The 16482-nt window shown below is 49.3% G+C and overlaps 1 protein-coding gene across 6 annotated transcripts in view; it reads right to left on the reverse strand.

Annotated features, from left to right (window-relative positions):
- The window catches only part of NTRK3 (neurotrophic receptor tyrosine kinase 3), a 217300-nt gene that overhangs the window by 170165 nt on the left and 30653 nt on the right, over window positions 1–16482 (reverse strand). For all 6 annotated transcript variants that reach the window (XM_075713677.1, XM_075713676.1, XM_075713675.1 and 3 more), the window contains 2 exons: window positions 12399–12473; window positions 10991–11062 (listed from right to left, as the gene is read on the reverse strand). In XM_075713677.1, coding sequence (XP_075569792.1) covers window positions 10991–11062; window positions 12399–12427 — 101 coding nt within the window. In that variant the 5' untranslated portion in view covers window positions 12428–12473. The remainder of the gene's footprint in view (window positions 1–10990; window positions 11063–12398; window positions 12474–16482) is intronic.

Genomic DNA, 16482 nt, shown 5'->3' on the forward strand with positions numbered 1-16482 from the left:
ACCCCTGCTCCTTCCGTATGACATGGATCCATTTTTTATCTCCAGTCACCACTGGCAGCTTCATAGGCTGACAGAAGGCAAGCACTACATGTAATCCCAAAAAAGCCCCTCCCTGCTTTTCCTCAGCAGTCAAATCCATCACAGAGGCTGGGCTGGGAAGAAGATACAAGAGATGCACAGCAGGAGGAGAAAGTGGAAGATGGGGAACTTGTGACTCCCTTTTCTCCCATTACACCTCACCAAGCACATCAATACTCCCACCTCACTATATTTTCCTTGCCTCTCCTTTCCCAGTTTGCTTGGCCCACAGGTCCTGCATGGGAGAGGTGCTCGAAAGCCACTGAGCCAAGCAGGAACTGCAGTGGTGAACTTCACAGGGAAGATTGCTTGAACACAGTGGAAGGGAGGTTGCATGAGCAGCCAACATTTATTGCGAGGGAAGCGTAAAAAAAGAACCCCACATCCCTGGAATGAAACCCACCTTTGCAGAATAAATAAATTTCCTCTGCTGCTTATTATCGTTAAAACTTCCGTGGCTTGACACTTCACTAAATTATAGATAAAAGGAAAAATGGTCTTCCTGGGCTCAGAAAAGCAGGCTGCTGCCAAAGAGCTCTGTTTACACCAGCTAATGAAAAGAAGCCTGTCATTAGCCTACAGCACTCACCCCACCTCAGGGGAAAGCAGAGCTACCTGCACCCACAGCACAGGGGGCCTGGCAGCAGCGGCTGGACACCACAAGGGACCAGAGCTGGGGAGCACACAGAAGCAGTGGGCTGGTGTGGGAAGATGCCTGCATGGGGAACGGGGGACCAAAGGGACCACGCCGTCAGCCAGCAGAGATGGCAGCTGCCACCTCCCATGCTGTGCGGAGGCTCCTGGCCACAGCGGAAGGTGAGGCTGACATGCTCCAGCTACACCTCATCAAATGGCAAGAAGAACACTCAGCTTAGGAGACAGACAGCATCAAGCGGGGAGCTGCCTCACACCAGGTTGCTGCTTCCCTCCAGGGGCCCATGGGGTGGGGATGCAGAGTAGGCAGCAGACACCTGGGAGCACACCTGAGCATGGGCATAGCCTTTTGGGCAGAAATGTTCCTGTTTGCAGCAGCTGACCACACAGGGAGGAGTAATGCTCCCAGCAGAGACCTGCCTGCAGCTACACCTGAGCTGGGGTACGATGTGCCTCATCACAGCCCCAGGCATACTTGGCTGAGGGGGACAGGGAACTGTTGCAGACTTAATACAGTCAGAGTCCAACAAAACCTGCTTGCTACACTCCTCACTTATAACCATCCCAAAAGCAGAAACACATTTTGTCTTTGACAATTAGCTCTGTCAAAAAACACAAGAATGTCTGGACATGGCAGTTACATGTTTCCTGCTCTCCTTAATACATGTTGTACTTAAACAGGAGAAGTATCTTTCACCCACCCTTTATCTTCAAATATTGGTCACTGTGAAGAATATTTTCAAATGAAAAGACTAATCACCATAAAGCACTAAGAGCTTCAGATGGCAGCAGGCATTCTTTCATCATTCGGAGACAGCAAATTACCCACAATTATCAACACACACAACTGGATACAACAAACATTTAGCCAAAGCCCGTGGGTTGTGGTTGCAGTGAGGTTGGATGGCAGTTATCCTGGAGAACAACTCATGTGAGAAACCCACAGACAGCAGCGGGGTGGCATTGCTGCAAGACAACTCCATCCACACTGCAGAACAAAGCCCGTGCCAGGAGTCACTGCAGTTCAGAAAGTTTTTATTGCATCTGTCAAACAGGCATCTTGGCAGACTGGCTTCATAGCAGGAGAGATGGAAGAATAAAGGTGCAGCTGGTAGTGAAACCAGGTGTGAGCCCACCTGAGGGATGGCCAGCCTGATGGCTTGACCCATCTTGCACCTGCAGCCAGGTGTGCACAGCCACTGCTCCACTCACTGCCCTGGGGTGCCTGGCTGGGGCTGGACGGGGAATGAGGTTGTTCCAAGAGAAGGGCAAAGGAGGCAGCAGGGACAGGCAGGGAGGCCAAGCTGCAGGTTGGGGCCAAGCAAGAGGCAGGGAAGCTGGGAGGCTTCAGTGGAGGCAGGGAGGCTGGGTCAGAGGCCAGGCTGCAAGCAGAGAGGCAGGGAGAGCCAAGAGGCCTGGGTGAGGGTAGAGGCCGGGGTCCATGCGGCAGGCAGGGTGGCCAGGGCTGGTTCTAGGCTGCAGGCAGAGAGGTCAGAGCTGGTTTGGCAGCAGGGAGGTCCAGCTGCAGGCAGAGAAGACAGGAGGCTGGAGAACTGGGTTGGAGGCAGGGAGGCCTGGAAATTTGGATGGTGGGAGGCAGAGAAGCCCAGTCACAGGCAGGAAGGCCAGGTCTGGGTTGGAGGATGGGAAGCAGGGAAGCTCAGCTGCAGGCAGGAAGATCGGCATCTGGGTTGGAATCCAGGAGGTCAGTGGTGCAGGCAGGGAGGCCGGGCAGCTGGTGGTGCAGGCAGGGAGGCTGGCGGTGCAGGCAGGGAGGCCGGCATCTGGGTTGGAAGCCAGGAGGCCAGTGGTGCAGGCAGGGCAACCGGTGGTGCAGGAAGATCGGCATCTGGGTTGGAAGCCAGGAGGACGGTGGTGCAGGCAGGGAGGACGGGCAGCCGGTGGTGCAGGCAGGGAGGACGGGCAGCCGGTGGTGCAGGCAGGGAGGACGGTGGTGCAGGCAGGGAGGACGGGCAGCCAGTGGTGCAGGCAGGGAGGCCGGTGGTGCAGGCAGGGAGGACGGGCAGCCGGTGGTGCAGGCAGGGAGGACGGGCAGCCGGTGGTGCAGGCAGGGCGGCCGGGAGCCTGCCGGCCCTGTCCGTGGTGCTGAAGCGCGGTCCCGCGGGGCACACGGTGCCGGGCACGGCCCCACCCCACGGGACACTCGTGGGCATCAGCAGAGCTGCCTGGGGAGAAGTCCTGGGAAAGGCCACGCACGACCTCACGGCATGCCAGAGGACGGCAGACACGAAACACGCTCATCCTCGGTCACTAGCAAGTCTACTGGCACGGTTACCCACAGCTCCTGGGGAAGACAAACTTCTGGCTCTTACTGGCAGCCTTGTAAATAACCCATGGTCTGTTGCATCTGACATAATTCACAGCTCACCCCTTCCCAAATACAAATGAGGGGAGGGGGTTGGTGGGAAACCCCACCCCCTCGCCCAGTTTTCTAATAAAATTTTATAATTCCAATAAAACACACAACTGCCTAACTTATGACATTTAAATGCTTGCCTAGTCACAGACCATCATGAATTAATGTCCCATCATTCATGCCCTGTCATAGCTTATTGCTCAAATAACATATGATTTTAATGTTTCTATTTTTCTGCCCTGGTGCTTATTGCCTGTACATCAAAAAGGGAAAATCAGCCCTGCAATCATACTGTTAGTAAACCAGTATCATGGAAAGATAAATCCCAGGTGAGATAACTTGTGCTGTCACTTAACTTTCACTCATCCTGCCGTGATTGTTCACTCTCTTCCCCAGCAGCTTTCAAGCAGGTTTCCAGGTCCTCAGATCCCTCTTGGGGAGGGTCCTCCTCCCTGTGCAGCACCTCTCACACTGACATAGGCAGGTAAGGCATGCCTTGCATCACATCTAATCAACTGAGCTGCAGGGTCTGGGGAGCAAGCAAAAAGGACAGCCAGAGGCTGTTTCTGGAGTACCTCCATGCTGCAGTGACCTCAGAAGCCTAGGAACAAGATCTGGTCCTTGTCATGCCCAAATCGTCAGAAATCAGCTCATTCTGTGCTGCTGGTGATCTCAGAGATGTGGTGAGGTTTAACCAAGACACAACTACACCTCATCTTCGGGATCACATCCAAGAGGAATGTCTGGCCTCTCTTTGAAGGGAAGCTCACAACAAGACATTCGTCGGGCCGTTGTTGCGCAGCAAGTACTATGTCACAGAGGATGAGCCCACCAAAAAACCCAATGTGCCTAAAGTTCACATTTCACCCCAATCCTGAAACACGGCTTATAAAGAGACACAGAAACACACACCCCCATATAGGAACAGCCTCATTCAAAAGATCCCCCGCACTGTCTGCAGCCTTTCTTAAAGAGGGGATGGGAAAAAACAGGACCTTTGCAAAACCACAGTTGCCCGTTTCACATGTCTGCCAAAAGACAATTGATCAAACTTCAGAAAGGGAAATAATTCTCATAGGCACACAATGCAGCTGGAAAGAACATCTCAACATTTCAAAAGCAGGAAGGAGAGACAAAGCCACAGCAAAATCCTGAGAGCCCAGGTACCAGAGTGATAGGCATAACATAAGAATCCGAGCAGGCAACAAATATTTGTGATAGCATTATAACAACTCATCATACATCGCAACAGCATCCCACAATTCAAGGCCAGGTTTCAGTGGAAACCGTACAAGGTGTTACACTGCAAATAGATCAAATAAAAGCAGAGAAAACAAATGTCATTATTCTAGGTTTTCAGATAAGGAACTGAGGCAGGACAAATCTTGCCGCAAGGTGTGCTTGAGCTAGAAACTTTCTTTCTCAGGTCCCACTAGAATACATCAGTCACAAACTCACTGCTCTGCCTCCTATGACAATACAATAAACACTCTCCACAGCTGAGCAAAGTAGGCTGCAGCCAGGAATTAGTTACCCAGGCCTCTGAACGCAGGTCAAATGATTTCAACCCAGCCTGAAGGAAAGCCACAGTCCCACAGAGAACTGGTCTCTCCTCTGGCCTTGTGCACAGTGACTGGTAAAACACAGGACCTACCCTCTGCTGCTGCAGAAAAGGGAATAGCTGCAGTTAACTGCTTATCAGTCACCTGCGGTAACAACTGAGAATAAACCTGCCATCAAACACCACTGCTGCTGATTAGCATATCAGCAAGGACTGCGCTACACTGGCATCCAGGGGAAAAAAGCAGATGGGGGCAGAGCAGGAAAGTTTATGGAAGCAGAGATGTTACTGCTGTTTATTTTAGTGACTGCACTATAAGCATGCCCAGCATTTTATAGAAGAACTAGAAAGAAAATGCCTCCTTGAGTAACTCGCAGCACAGAGGTTTACTCCTAGAAGGGGTTGGAGCAGGAACATCCTCAGAGAGCAAATGGGAATCAAAGGGTACCCAAGCTGTCTGCCTGATTAGGGATAGTAAAGGAACATTCACCTCACAGAAATTAAAGGCTGTTTCAACCTCTTATACTTCTTATTTTGCCTATATTCATGGAGATATTCAGTTCCTATTTAGTCCTTTGCAAATGCGAAATAAAACACACTAAGCTATCAAGGAGGCAGTTTAGGTAAATGCATTTTAACTTCACTCTCCCACTGAGCCAAGAGCTTACATATAGTCATATACTGTGCCCTGGCTGACACACACAGACTTGTTAGGCTGCACTGACTCAAGAGTATGGACGGGAAATCAAGAGCAATTAACACATGACAGTTTGGGTTAGGAGGAGACTGCCAGGATGGGTATGACAGCAGTGCAGTGATGAAAGGACAAAGCAGGGAGAAATCATCAAGAAGGAGGAGGAAGGGTAATAGGACATCCAGAATCAGACGGAGGGTTGCAGGCAATCTCAGGGCCTGGAGCTAGTTGCAGGAAGAGAGCAAGAGAGAGAGTTTAACCCTGCTTCGTATATAAGAATGGCTCTTTCAGAGCAAGGCAATAGATCATTAACTACAAAGCAGGGGGAAAAGACCCTCAAGCCATGACCGAGCAGGAAGAGTGCTATACTTGCAATAATTCAGCATCTGATATTTTGTTTATTTCTTTATTTAGTGTAAGATCTCAAACAAGCTCCCAGACACACTGAGAAAAACAGGTGAAGCTTGCCAGCCTTACAAGATGGTTGCCTGCAACCCTTTGAAAGCACATGGGCCTCAGTCACTGGAAGGCTTTGAGTGCTGTCCTGAAACAGCACTGAAGAGGGCAGAGAGCCACTCACCAACCTTGTGCTGCCTCAGCCACCTCTATTTTCAGGGGATGCAACCCAGTTTCTTTCCTATCAAAGCCTAAAACCATAACACATCTCTGGGAATTCCCATGTCAAAGCTACAAACTACATCCAATACCAGGGTACCAGTTCATATGACACTGCATAACTGCCATGAACCCAGCTAGGACACCAAAGCTAACAACATCCTCAGAAAACAACATAACCTACAGAGGAGGTTCTGGAAGGCTCCAGATTAATCACAGCTCAGGTTTGCCTATGAAAACAAGCCCATAGATAAGCCAGCTCAGTTCTTCACCAGGCAAAGCAGGTCCCTGCGCATTCCTGCCAGCACTTCCAGATCTTCCCCAGTCTTCATTTCTGGGAGAAAAAGACTGACAGGATGACACAGATAAAAATGCCTGTGGAGCAGGTGGTGATCTGACCATACCATATTCCAAAGCTCATTACATTCAGCACAAAGCGCTCCAGGGTCTCCATCTTTAAGACCCTTGGGTGAAGACTGGAAGAGAAAGCTTGATCCTCAACCCCATCCTTACTCTGGCAGACAGTGCTGAGAGAGCACTTTTTGACAGGAGCTGTGTCTTGGCCAGCCCACAAACCAATTTAGAGCATGTCTAAACCTCCAGAAGACAGTTTAAGAAGAGCCTCTGAATGCAGTCAGAAATGGCAATTATTAATTTTCTAAATAGAAATCTGACTGCTTAAGCCTTATTTAAGAGTGTGCCTGTCTCTATAATTACACAGCCTTAATTTGTTTTCTTTACTACACAATAAATAAGGTGTGCAAAATTACCCTCTGCAAATACAAGGCAGTGCCTCCTGACTGGCTGGCTGAGTACACAGCCGCCCAGGAAAGAATTTAGAGGCAATCGCAGTCTCTTGAGTACCTGCTTCTCAGTAAAGGGGGACTCTGCAAGAGTCTGCAAGGTACTGCAAATGTCAACTTGTCTAACCCTAGACACAACCTGTTGGGAGCCTCCTCTCCTACATGCACAGCTCTACTGTCGCACGGCCAGTGAAGGCTGGACACTTTGGCCAGCAGCAAACAGGTCCTGTCCTCTTCTGTGCACTGGTTCCTGGTGCACTGTGAAGCTGAGATCTCTTGTGGACTTCCCAGTGCCTAATGAGGAATGCGATAATGTTGTATTCTTCCCCACAAGCCACTACAACAACATCTCTTTACTATTTCACTGCCTATTTTCATGATACATGTAGGAACTTGATATCCTCATGTCTTGTAAACCTCTATCTAGTTCAGATAAACTGGCCTACATATTTGAGAGTTATTAGGAGAAGGACAGAGAGAGAACGTGCAAGACTTTTTCCTCAATAAGCTGTGCTAAACACAGAGACGTAGTAAATATGTATTCAACTGGTTTGTGTGTCTCAAATTTAGGAACCATATCATCCTAAAGTTTTCTTGTACAGCCTCAAGCCAAAGACTGAGGTTTTCTGTCAACACGAAACATTTCCTATGTTCACCTGCATTGCCTGCTAACACTGACTTCCACAAATCTTGGCTACAAGGGCTCAGTTTTCCACAGCCTAGACCCGTGGGTCCTCACATCCAGTGCATGATATTCCCCAGGACCATCCCTGTACTAACCAAAGAGCTGTCAAAGCTGCACAGAAATGGGACCAAGAAACCACCAATGCAACTTTGCCCAGCGAGACAACCTCCAGTGAGGGCACAAAATAACACTGGAGGATATCCAGTTTAGATCAGACCCACATCCATCCCCATTCAACATCCAGCCAGTACTTGTTCTGGAAGAAGTCAACTGACTCAGCCCAATTGCCAGCAGAAGAGGTAGATCCATGTTGCAAAACCCACTGTTATGTTTTGGATTAATTGCCTCTGTAGCAGCAATACTCTTCACAGCACCGACAAGCAGACAAGCTGTGGAGCACCAACCCTCCTCATTCAAGGAGAGATCCAAAGTTATTTCTAGATCCACACCTCTGGCTCCAAGTCACCCACTGCTCCTCCACTGATTAGGTTGGCCTCAAGCCCCTTGCACTTATACAGCTAATTTCAAACCTTAAAGGACAGGTATGACCCTGCCAGGCTGCATATTGGAGCACTTTGAGGTCTACCACTTGAGCAGCTGAATGCTGAAAATCCCCTTCATGGGTTTCTCACCTTTGCTCCCCGACTTTGTGATGGGAAAGAGGGAAAAAAACCAAGCCAAACCTCATCCAGAACCATTATCTTAAACCCCCACAAACCTGAGCTCCTGCAATTAGAGCCGGGATAAGTGATCTGCTTGTGATTGCACAGCTGGGGTCTGAAGACAAGTGCGTGCACAGAGGAAGGGCCAGAAATAGAAGTTGCTGGGAGAAGGCAGAGCTATCTGGCCCATCTGAGAGGAGGAAACCTTGATGAAAGGCACTGGGAAAAAACTCACTTCAGCAGGAGGCTGGGATTTAACCCAGGAAGGGGGGGCAAGGAGGGGGAACAGCTTTTGAGTCTTCACAATTTGTACATGAGCTTCATCTGGAAAAATGCCTGCTGCTGCTCAGACCCAGCCTGTAGAACCCTGCAAAGGTCCAGCCCAGGATCCCCACCAGCCTGTGCCAGCCCCCCCGGCAGTGAAACCTCTCTGTCATTTATTAGACACATTTGCCATCTTATTGACTCAACTCCACCTGCAACCAGTCAAAGAGCTAGCAAAGGAGAAGGAAAACCAGGGCAGCAGCAATAATGCATAGCAGTAATTCAACAAGCCTTAAGCACTCCACGGTCCCCAGCCCCACACCCATCCAGCTGCAGCCAGCCCTGCCACAAAGGGATTGGGACAGTATCCCTTGCTCCTGTCAGCTACTGTACCTGGTTACGGCAGCCCAAGACTTACAGCAGAGTGACATTTCCATTAATCCTTTTATCCCTGGCTCCTACGTGCAACAGCTGTAGGAAATGTCAGGCCCTCAGCAAGCCAAGCTACCTGGGAGGCAGCAGCTGTGGAGCAGCCAAGGAGGCACACCAATGCACTTGCATGGTGCTGTGGCCATGGAGGGGACCCCGGCTGGCACCAGGTGCCTGCTAGGCTGCGCAAAGCCTCAGGAGCCACCATGCTCCCCCTGTCAGGGACAGCGAACCCCAGAAAAAGCAGTCTGGGTGCAAGGGAGCAATGGCACCATGGCCCGATAGCCTCTGGGGAGCAGGAGGGAGCCACCATCTCTGCAAGCACCAGGTCTCCATCCCTGGGTGCCTGGCATCCACTGTGGGGGACATCCACCTTGCAAAACATCCATGCTGTCACATCCCAGGAACAGCATCAAAACCCACTGGCAAACACCAACCAAATAATAAACTTACTTGCCTCGAGCTTCAAAAGGCAAGGAAAGAAAGATGTTAAGAACATGATCAATCTTACATGGCCCAAGCAGTAAACAAACACATATTTCATCACCACATACTAAGCTTAACTCTTGACACAAGATGGATGTGGGGGTTTTTTCCATCTCAAAAGTAATCTCAAAAGACAAAAACAAACACTTTTGGAAAAAGCAGCAACAATTGCATGTGTACACATTAACTACACATTCAGCCTCAAAACAAGCATACCTAGCCTTCTAGACTCCTACAATATCCAAACTAATTTCATCAGGAGTCAAATGTTATTCATTTTATCTGCTAGATACATAAACAGCAACTGCATAATTGACAGACCACCCCCCAGAAAAAAATCAATTGGGAGAGGTATTCGGAGAGAACACTTCCCAGTAACAACCAACTACAGAAAACACAAAACAAATGCTACAAATTAAAATAACAAAGTGCAGAAATCAGGAAATCCCAGTGGTCAGCATTAAGGAGGGTTTATGATGACAAAATAAGGACTTCTTTAAACTCAAAAAGGCTCCTTGCTTGTTCACAATGCCCTTAACTATTCATGCCCTTTGGTACCACAGATCTATTTAGCAGCTACTTTACCATCACTTAGCAACTGTGACTGGTTTTCCAAAAAGGAGGCTTTTGGGGTTTTTCAGTTCACATCGTTTCCAAGCAGACATCAAAAGACAAATCTATCCTGCTCTGCAGGTCGTATCTATCTCCCTCTGCCAGGAACATGCCCATATCTATGGCCACATGCATCTGCAGACACAAATGGATGTGCGCTACAGCCGTTTTTCATGGAAGAAGGCATTAGCATTTATTTCCAAAAAGCAGGGATACGCACGCTCTCCATCCAGCCCATCAGGTCATGCCCAAGGCCAGTGGCCCCTCACCAACCTCTTTTCACCCCTTATACCTATACCGGAGCTGAGAGGGGTTTGATCTCGGACACAGCCACTTTGACAAGATATTTCAAGCCCATGGAGCACCTTACACACTGGCCTGAAATTCAGGCTTTCCTTTATCACCTTGGAAGAAGTAAGTACACATTTAGGAAATAAATCAGTGTCCTTTGCCTCAAGGATGCAGGAGTTCCCCAGGACACTGTACCCACTGGCTAACTATGCCCCAGCAGCTGGACACTTGTACAATGTCCCGTGACAACAGGACTCCAGCCTCTCTGACACAAAACATCCCTACCCCAGGCCTGCTGCAGACACCAGTTTAAGAAGTCGGTAATTAGGAGCAGAGCTGGCAGCCCCGTGCCCCAGGATTTGTGCTGGAAAAACACCCTTTCATTAAAAGATAACAAGCGGGGTAGGCTGCGGCTGTGTGCTGGGGCATGCGGCTGCCCCCCAAACTCTGCAGAAAGGGAAATGCGCACTGGCCACTGCAAGACTGCTAATGATGCAAGCACTCATTAGAGCAGTGACCAAAGCCTGGGCAGTTATTAGAAACTGAAACCCATCAGCTGCCCATCAGGAGCTCACCCCATCTCACATCACAGCCCATTGCACTTCCCTGTGCCTTTGCTTTTCCTTCGCCCACCCTTTACCATCTCTCCCTCTCTTTCCCCATCAGCACCCCCCTTCCCTCCCGCTGCTCTTCCCGACAGGCACTTTGGGGATGCACTTTGGGGATCACCTTTCCACATGGAGCAGAGGGAAAAGGGGAAAGGAGCTGCCAGCACTCACATGTAGCGCAGGTGAGGGTTCTTGGCAAAGGCGCGCGGCTGGATGTTTCGCAGTCCTGAGTTCCTGATTGTCCTACAAAGAGATGCAGAAGGGTAGCGATGGAGTCAAGGGTGACAACTGCTCTAAAGCCCTGCGCTCAGCACCCAAGGTGCACTGGGAGCCCTGAGATGCCCCACCGGGAGGTACAGCTCTCCCCAGACAGCCTCTGTGAGTTACAAGCAAAGAGAAAATTGAGCTTTTCAACTTCATCTGATACGGTGACAGCACACACTCAGCATAGAGTGGCTGCTGGTTGACACTCTCCCCCTACATCGACCAAGGCTTGCTGGGGTGGCTGGGAGCATCTCCCATTCCTCTCTTCTACCTCCATCTTCACAAGCAGCACTGCCTGGCCCCACAGCAAATCTAACCTCCAGCACCACTGGTTCCCTCAAAACCAAGAGAAAACCCTTCTGCTTGCAGCTCTGATGAGGAGGGGTGAGTATTTTGCATAGGGAGTTATGGACATGGAAGGGGGAATCCTCCTCCTGCCCTGTCTGCTGTATCAGCACTATGACCAGGGTTTATTAATATCTGCTGCGGATAAAAGTATGCCCAACTTCATTGCTGTTTTCTTAGGTGACACGAGAACAGCAGCCAGCCTGCTTACAAGGTCTGTGTCTTAACAGTACAGCTTGCTGGGGCTTGGTTATTGACTGCTCAGCAATGTACACCTCTCCTCCAGCCTGCGGGCAAGCTGTACCTAATGTAAAGCTCCCAGTGAATACTCCCAGCATCTCCGATTAACCCTGAGCAACACTGTGCATCTCATGCAAGCAGCACCCAGGGTGCTCCCAGCTCCAGGAGGTGGGAATTAAGAGATTGAGTGGTACCCTCAATCATCCAGGCTTCCCAAGCACCTAGCAAGGCCCTTCAATCTCATGGACCTCAGTTTCCTCTCTGTGATGCACAAAGTCAACCTTTCCTGGTGTTCAGAGGGTTGTGCAGGGAGGTGCGATTCCCTTATTGTGCAGCACCACCATGATGACAACTGCACTAAATGAGGACCAACAGCCCAGCAATGAAGGATCGGTAGAGACAGTTGGAATTTCGCACTGTGGGGCTGAAATAAGTCAAAACAATGCACAAGGCCAGAACTAGAACAGTGAGGGAGAAGGGAGGGTCAGGGCTGATATGCGTTGACAGAGCTATCAGGAGCTAGCAATCTTCCTTTTTGCAGACACAGCAAAGACCAAAAAGCACTTCATCCCCATTTTGCAGTCTTGTAGCAAAATACAACAGAGCCAGTAGTTTAAACAGGCTCTGAACATTGTGGCACAGAGACTGCGGATGGAGGGAAGTTTCAGCTTTTTGCTGGAAGGAAGGGGCTGCCCAGTGCTGTTCTCCCCGACATGCAGGACATACTCACAGCCTCTGGAGTCCCGTGTACAGCTCCATGTCGACGGCATTCAGCGTCTGCAAGTTCTTCCAGTTTTCTATGTGTCTGTGGAGAAGAAGAAAAGCCTCAGCTGTGGCATGACCAGATGGTCGCTCTGCCCATGTAGGAGACAGCACACAGAGAGAGCTCATCACGCCCTACCACCCAGCCCCACACCTCTTCCCACCTTCCTTCAGCCAAACCTCCTTGCAACAGGTCTGGGGACTGGACCCGCTCAGGCTTCAGCATCCACACCCTCACACACGTACAGTATGCATCACACTGCCAAAATCAAGTAGTTTCTCATGCTGCTTTTTCTTGTTTTCTCAGTGCTTTGGAAAAGCCAAATAACATGGTTTTACCAACAGTTTCAAGTGTGGAACATGCAACCGATCCATTGAACACCCTTGCCCAAGTAATTGCCCCTCTCTGCACACATCGGCAAAACAAAGACACAATCAAAACAGCTCACGTGAAAGGAATGAATGCAAATAAAACTTCTCATCAAAAATTTGGGGCCTAAATGGGAAAAAAACCCTCATATATTTATCCAGTCTCTTACTGGGGTGGACAAACAGGGTCCTAGTCTTTGCTGGCTGGAAGTACTGCTGGCAGGAGAGCACCATACTTAGTTTGGAAACCGTGCCTTTATTATAAATTCCTCAGTCGCCTAGGGCACTCTGGCAGGTATGTTACAGAGAACAAAAACAGCAATAGATCTGTCACCTTGGGATCATTATTCAGTAAATATTAGAGCCGGGGGAAGGTGACAGATCGACAGCCCCAGAGAACTGGGTCCCCTGTTACTGGCAGCACAGGAGTGATGCTGGCAGCAGCGTGGCCAGATGGCTGCAGCCACAGGTCTTTGCTAACAAGCTGCAATGCTGCATGGTGTGGAAGGACCTCAGTCTTCATCCCCCAGGCAGTCCTTGGCCAGTTCCAGCTTTCTCCCAGATTAAACTCGGACACCCCCCCACCAGTAAGTACAAACATTTACAAGAGGGTCTTTGCTGGGGTGCAGGTGGAGGTGGTCCTCTTTCAAAGTGAGCTGAGAGAGGGGGAAACGTCTGGCTGGTCCCCTTAGACAATACGTGAAAGAAGCCCAGCTTCGAAGTTTATGAACACATGCACTCAAGCTCACATCTGCCTTGATGCAATAGTTGGCTTTGGACTTGGCCCTGGAGACAGGAAACACTTCCAAGTGATGCAGGGTTGGGGTGACAAGCCAACACTGAGAACCATCCCATGATTCTATAATTCTAGGCAAGAAGGTTGCAGGACCCCACGTGGTGGTCCAGAGGATAAGTAGACGAGGGACCTTTGATCACTTCCAGAGCAGTCACAGGGGCCGCACATTCCTCCTCCAGTACTCGCTACGCCTTGTGCTTGCACAAGTACAGACGAATTAGCGTGACAGTAGTATACAGACCTATTTGAGCCACATCCCAAATACCATCCAGCTCAAGAAAGAAAACTACAAAGCCTGGACTAAATCTAAACATATTTCTCTGCTCTCACCATACAGATCCAAGAAAAGCAGAGACCCACAAGAGTCACCTCTGCTTTCCACATGTTCCATAATTGTCTGCATACCCAAAGGGGTTAGCATAAGGACGCAGCATAAGCTCCCAACCTGCTGCTGCATGACAGTGTAAGTTACGGTTCATCCTCAATGACCTGCTCATTGGCTTGGATCGCCTATGTCCCAGACAGAATGAGAAACAGGACATTATTACAGCCATTTCATATTCTCTGCCAACATCTAAGGCCTCTGCGAACACTTGCAGAACAAAACACAGACTGGGAGGAGTCAGTCAAGAGATCCAACGGCTCGCTGAAACCCTTCCGAGACAGGGCAGGACTGGGAGTTCAGGTCCTGGGCCACAAGACTGCAGGACTGAGTTGTCAGGGACTTGTCACCAAATGGTCTGGCCACACTGGGCAAGGCTAGAAACACAGGATGAAGACTTTTCCCACCTGCAACTCCTACAACCCAAATGAGAGGGTCCTCCAAAAGAAAGAATGAACAAAACATGGGAAGTGGGAATGGGATGATGTGGGTTTACCACCAGGGCATGCTGAAGCTACAGCATCCAAGCAATGACCTTGAGAGGGATGGAACAGCCCTGAGCCAGGAGCTATGGAGCAACCACAGCTGGGAAGGAGGCGGCGGCCAGATTGGCTCTTGTTTTATTGATTGTGTTTGCTAAAAAAAGTCAAGGTTATTTTTGACCTGACACTCAAAGCCATGTGGGCAGCATTCTAGAAGAGGCAGAAAGACCCAAGCTTGTTTCCAGAAACTTGCACAGGCATGACTTTCTGATGACTGAGCACTGGGGTACAGGGGTCTTGCCTGCCCCTCCGCCCCCCGCCATGGCTAGGCCCCCCAGAAGTGACATTACACTAGACTGTAAATACAACTCCACAGCCTGTGTTCCAGCCTCCCAAATGAAGCCCATGAGCTTCCTGAGCCAGATATGCTTTGGTATGTTATTTAACATGGACGCACAACATCCATAAAGGGAGAGACAGGAGAAGCAACAGTGGAAATAAATGCATACACACACACTTACATACAGGATAATCCCCCAACTCAACAGCTGCTTTACGTAGAGTGCAATACAGGGAAATAGCATCATCTTGAATTAGGTGCACAGATCAGCAAGGGACTTTTGAGTCCTTTAAGCTACACAGACACTTCCTTTCTCAGGGCCTCCCAGAAATGGCTCTTCCCCTTTTTTCTCTGATTTTTCAACTTAGTGGGAGTTACACCCTTAATCCTTGAAATGGCAAATCAGTCTTCGTTCACAGGCACCTCAAAGATACACCAGGAAAAACATTTTTTTTTTTTGTTCCCTATTGCTTTAGAAAGAATAGTGTAACTTTGTGCTGGCTGAGTTCGCCTGAATCCACTTTAAAAACAAAACAGAAATGCATCTTATTCTGAAAGATCAAGGAGTCAAGCTGTGATTGCAAAATTGGCAGTGGTTGCACAGGAAAGCAAACCAACCAAAAAACTCCACCCCTAAAACTTAAGTCCCTCTTCATGTCCTTCATATCCTTCAGTATCTCAACTAGCTCCTCCTCTTTTCCTTCCATGGTTTTCCTTGCCCTAGAGACCTTATATCCTGCCCATTGCTGCTGAAGACTGAGACCTTCCCTCCTCCTCTGCCTCAGTTCATTAACCGGGCAGGAACACGGGTGCTGGGTTCATGCCAAATACAGATGTGACAACTCCCAGCCCTGCCCTGATCTCTGCAATCAGGCACGGAGGTATGAATTACAGTCAGTGAGTTACTCTCTCCTCCCTGCAAACATCTCTAAATATATATTCCTGTGGCATTCCTCAGTGATTACTAAGGTAAGCTGCTCTTCTGCAAGATGCAATAGCTTCAAGACCAATGCCATACTTCACAAATCCTGAAGTGCTCAGCATGTATACATCCACCCAGACTCCTTTCCAACTTCTAATTGAGACCATATGAGATGCATCTTAACACAGATGAGATTGCCCACTTTTGAGGGCAGGGAGGATGGATGGAAGGGGGTATTTAAATACTTGCTTCCTTCTCATACTTCTTGTCTGTTTGGAGGGTCCTGCTCATCCAGGTCTCCTTGCACTGCAGAGCTGTCATTATAGCATGCTGTCTACAGACAGATCAAAGTCCACCTTAGGAGTAGCTAGGGCTTTGCCTTCCTAACTCATACTGAAACACTGCACCAGAACTCGCCTGCTCCTCTTCTCATTTCTTACCCAAATGTACTCACAAGTGTTTTACATCCATTTTCTCTTGTGTCAAAACTGTCTTTGCTTAAACAGCTCTTTTCCTTTCCCGGCATTTCCTCCTCCCTCCTTTACAAGCAAGAGCCAGACCCACCCAGCTATCATTTATAGGTTACGTGAGGCCAGCTCTTCTAAGGCAGTGCGTCTGTACCAAGCAGTGAAGTGCAAGGCAAATTGTCTCAAGTGCCTTGAAGAGATACTAACTCAAGTCCCAGAAGTGATGCAGATATATTGCTCAGGCAGAGTCCTAGTAGTGAAGTTATTTTGCTTCTCGTTTCAGAACTGGCATGA

The sequence above is a fragment of the Pelecanus crispus genome, chromosome 7 (assembly GCF_030463565.1).
Source record: "Pelecanus crispus isolate bPelCri1 chromosome 7, bPelCri1.pri, whole genome shotgun sequence".
In the NCBI taxonomy this organism is placed as follows: domain Eukaryota; kingdom Metazoa; phylum Chordata; class Aves; order Pelecaniformes; family Pelecanidae; genus Pelecanus; species Pelecanus crispus.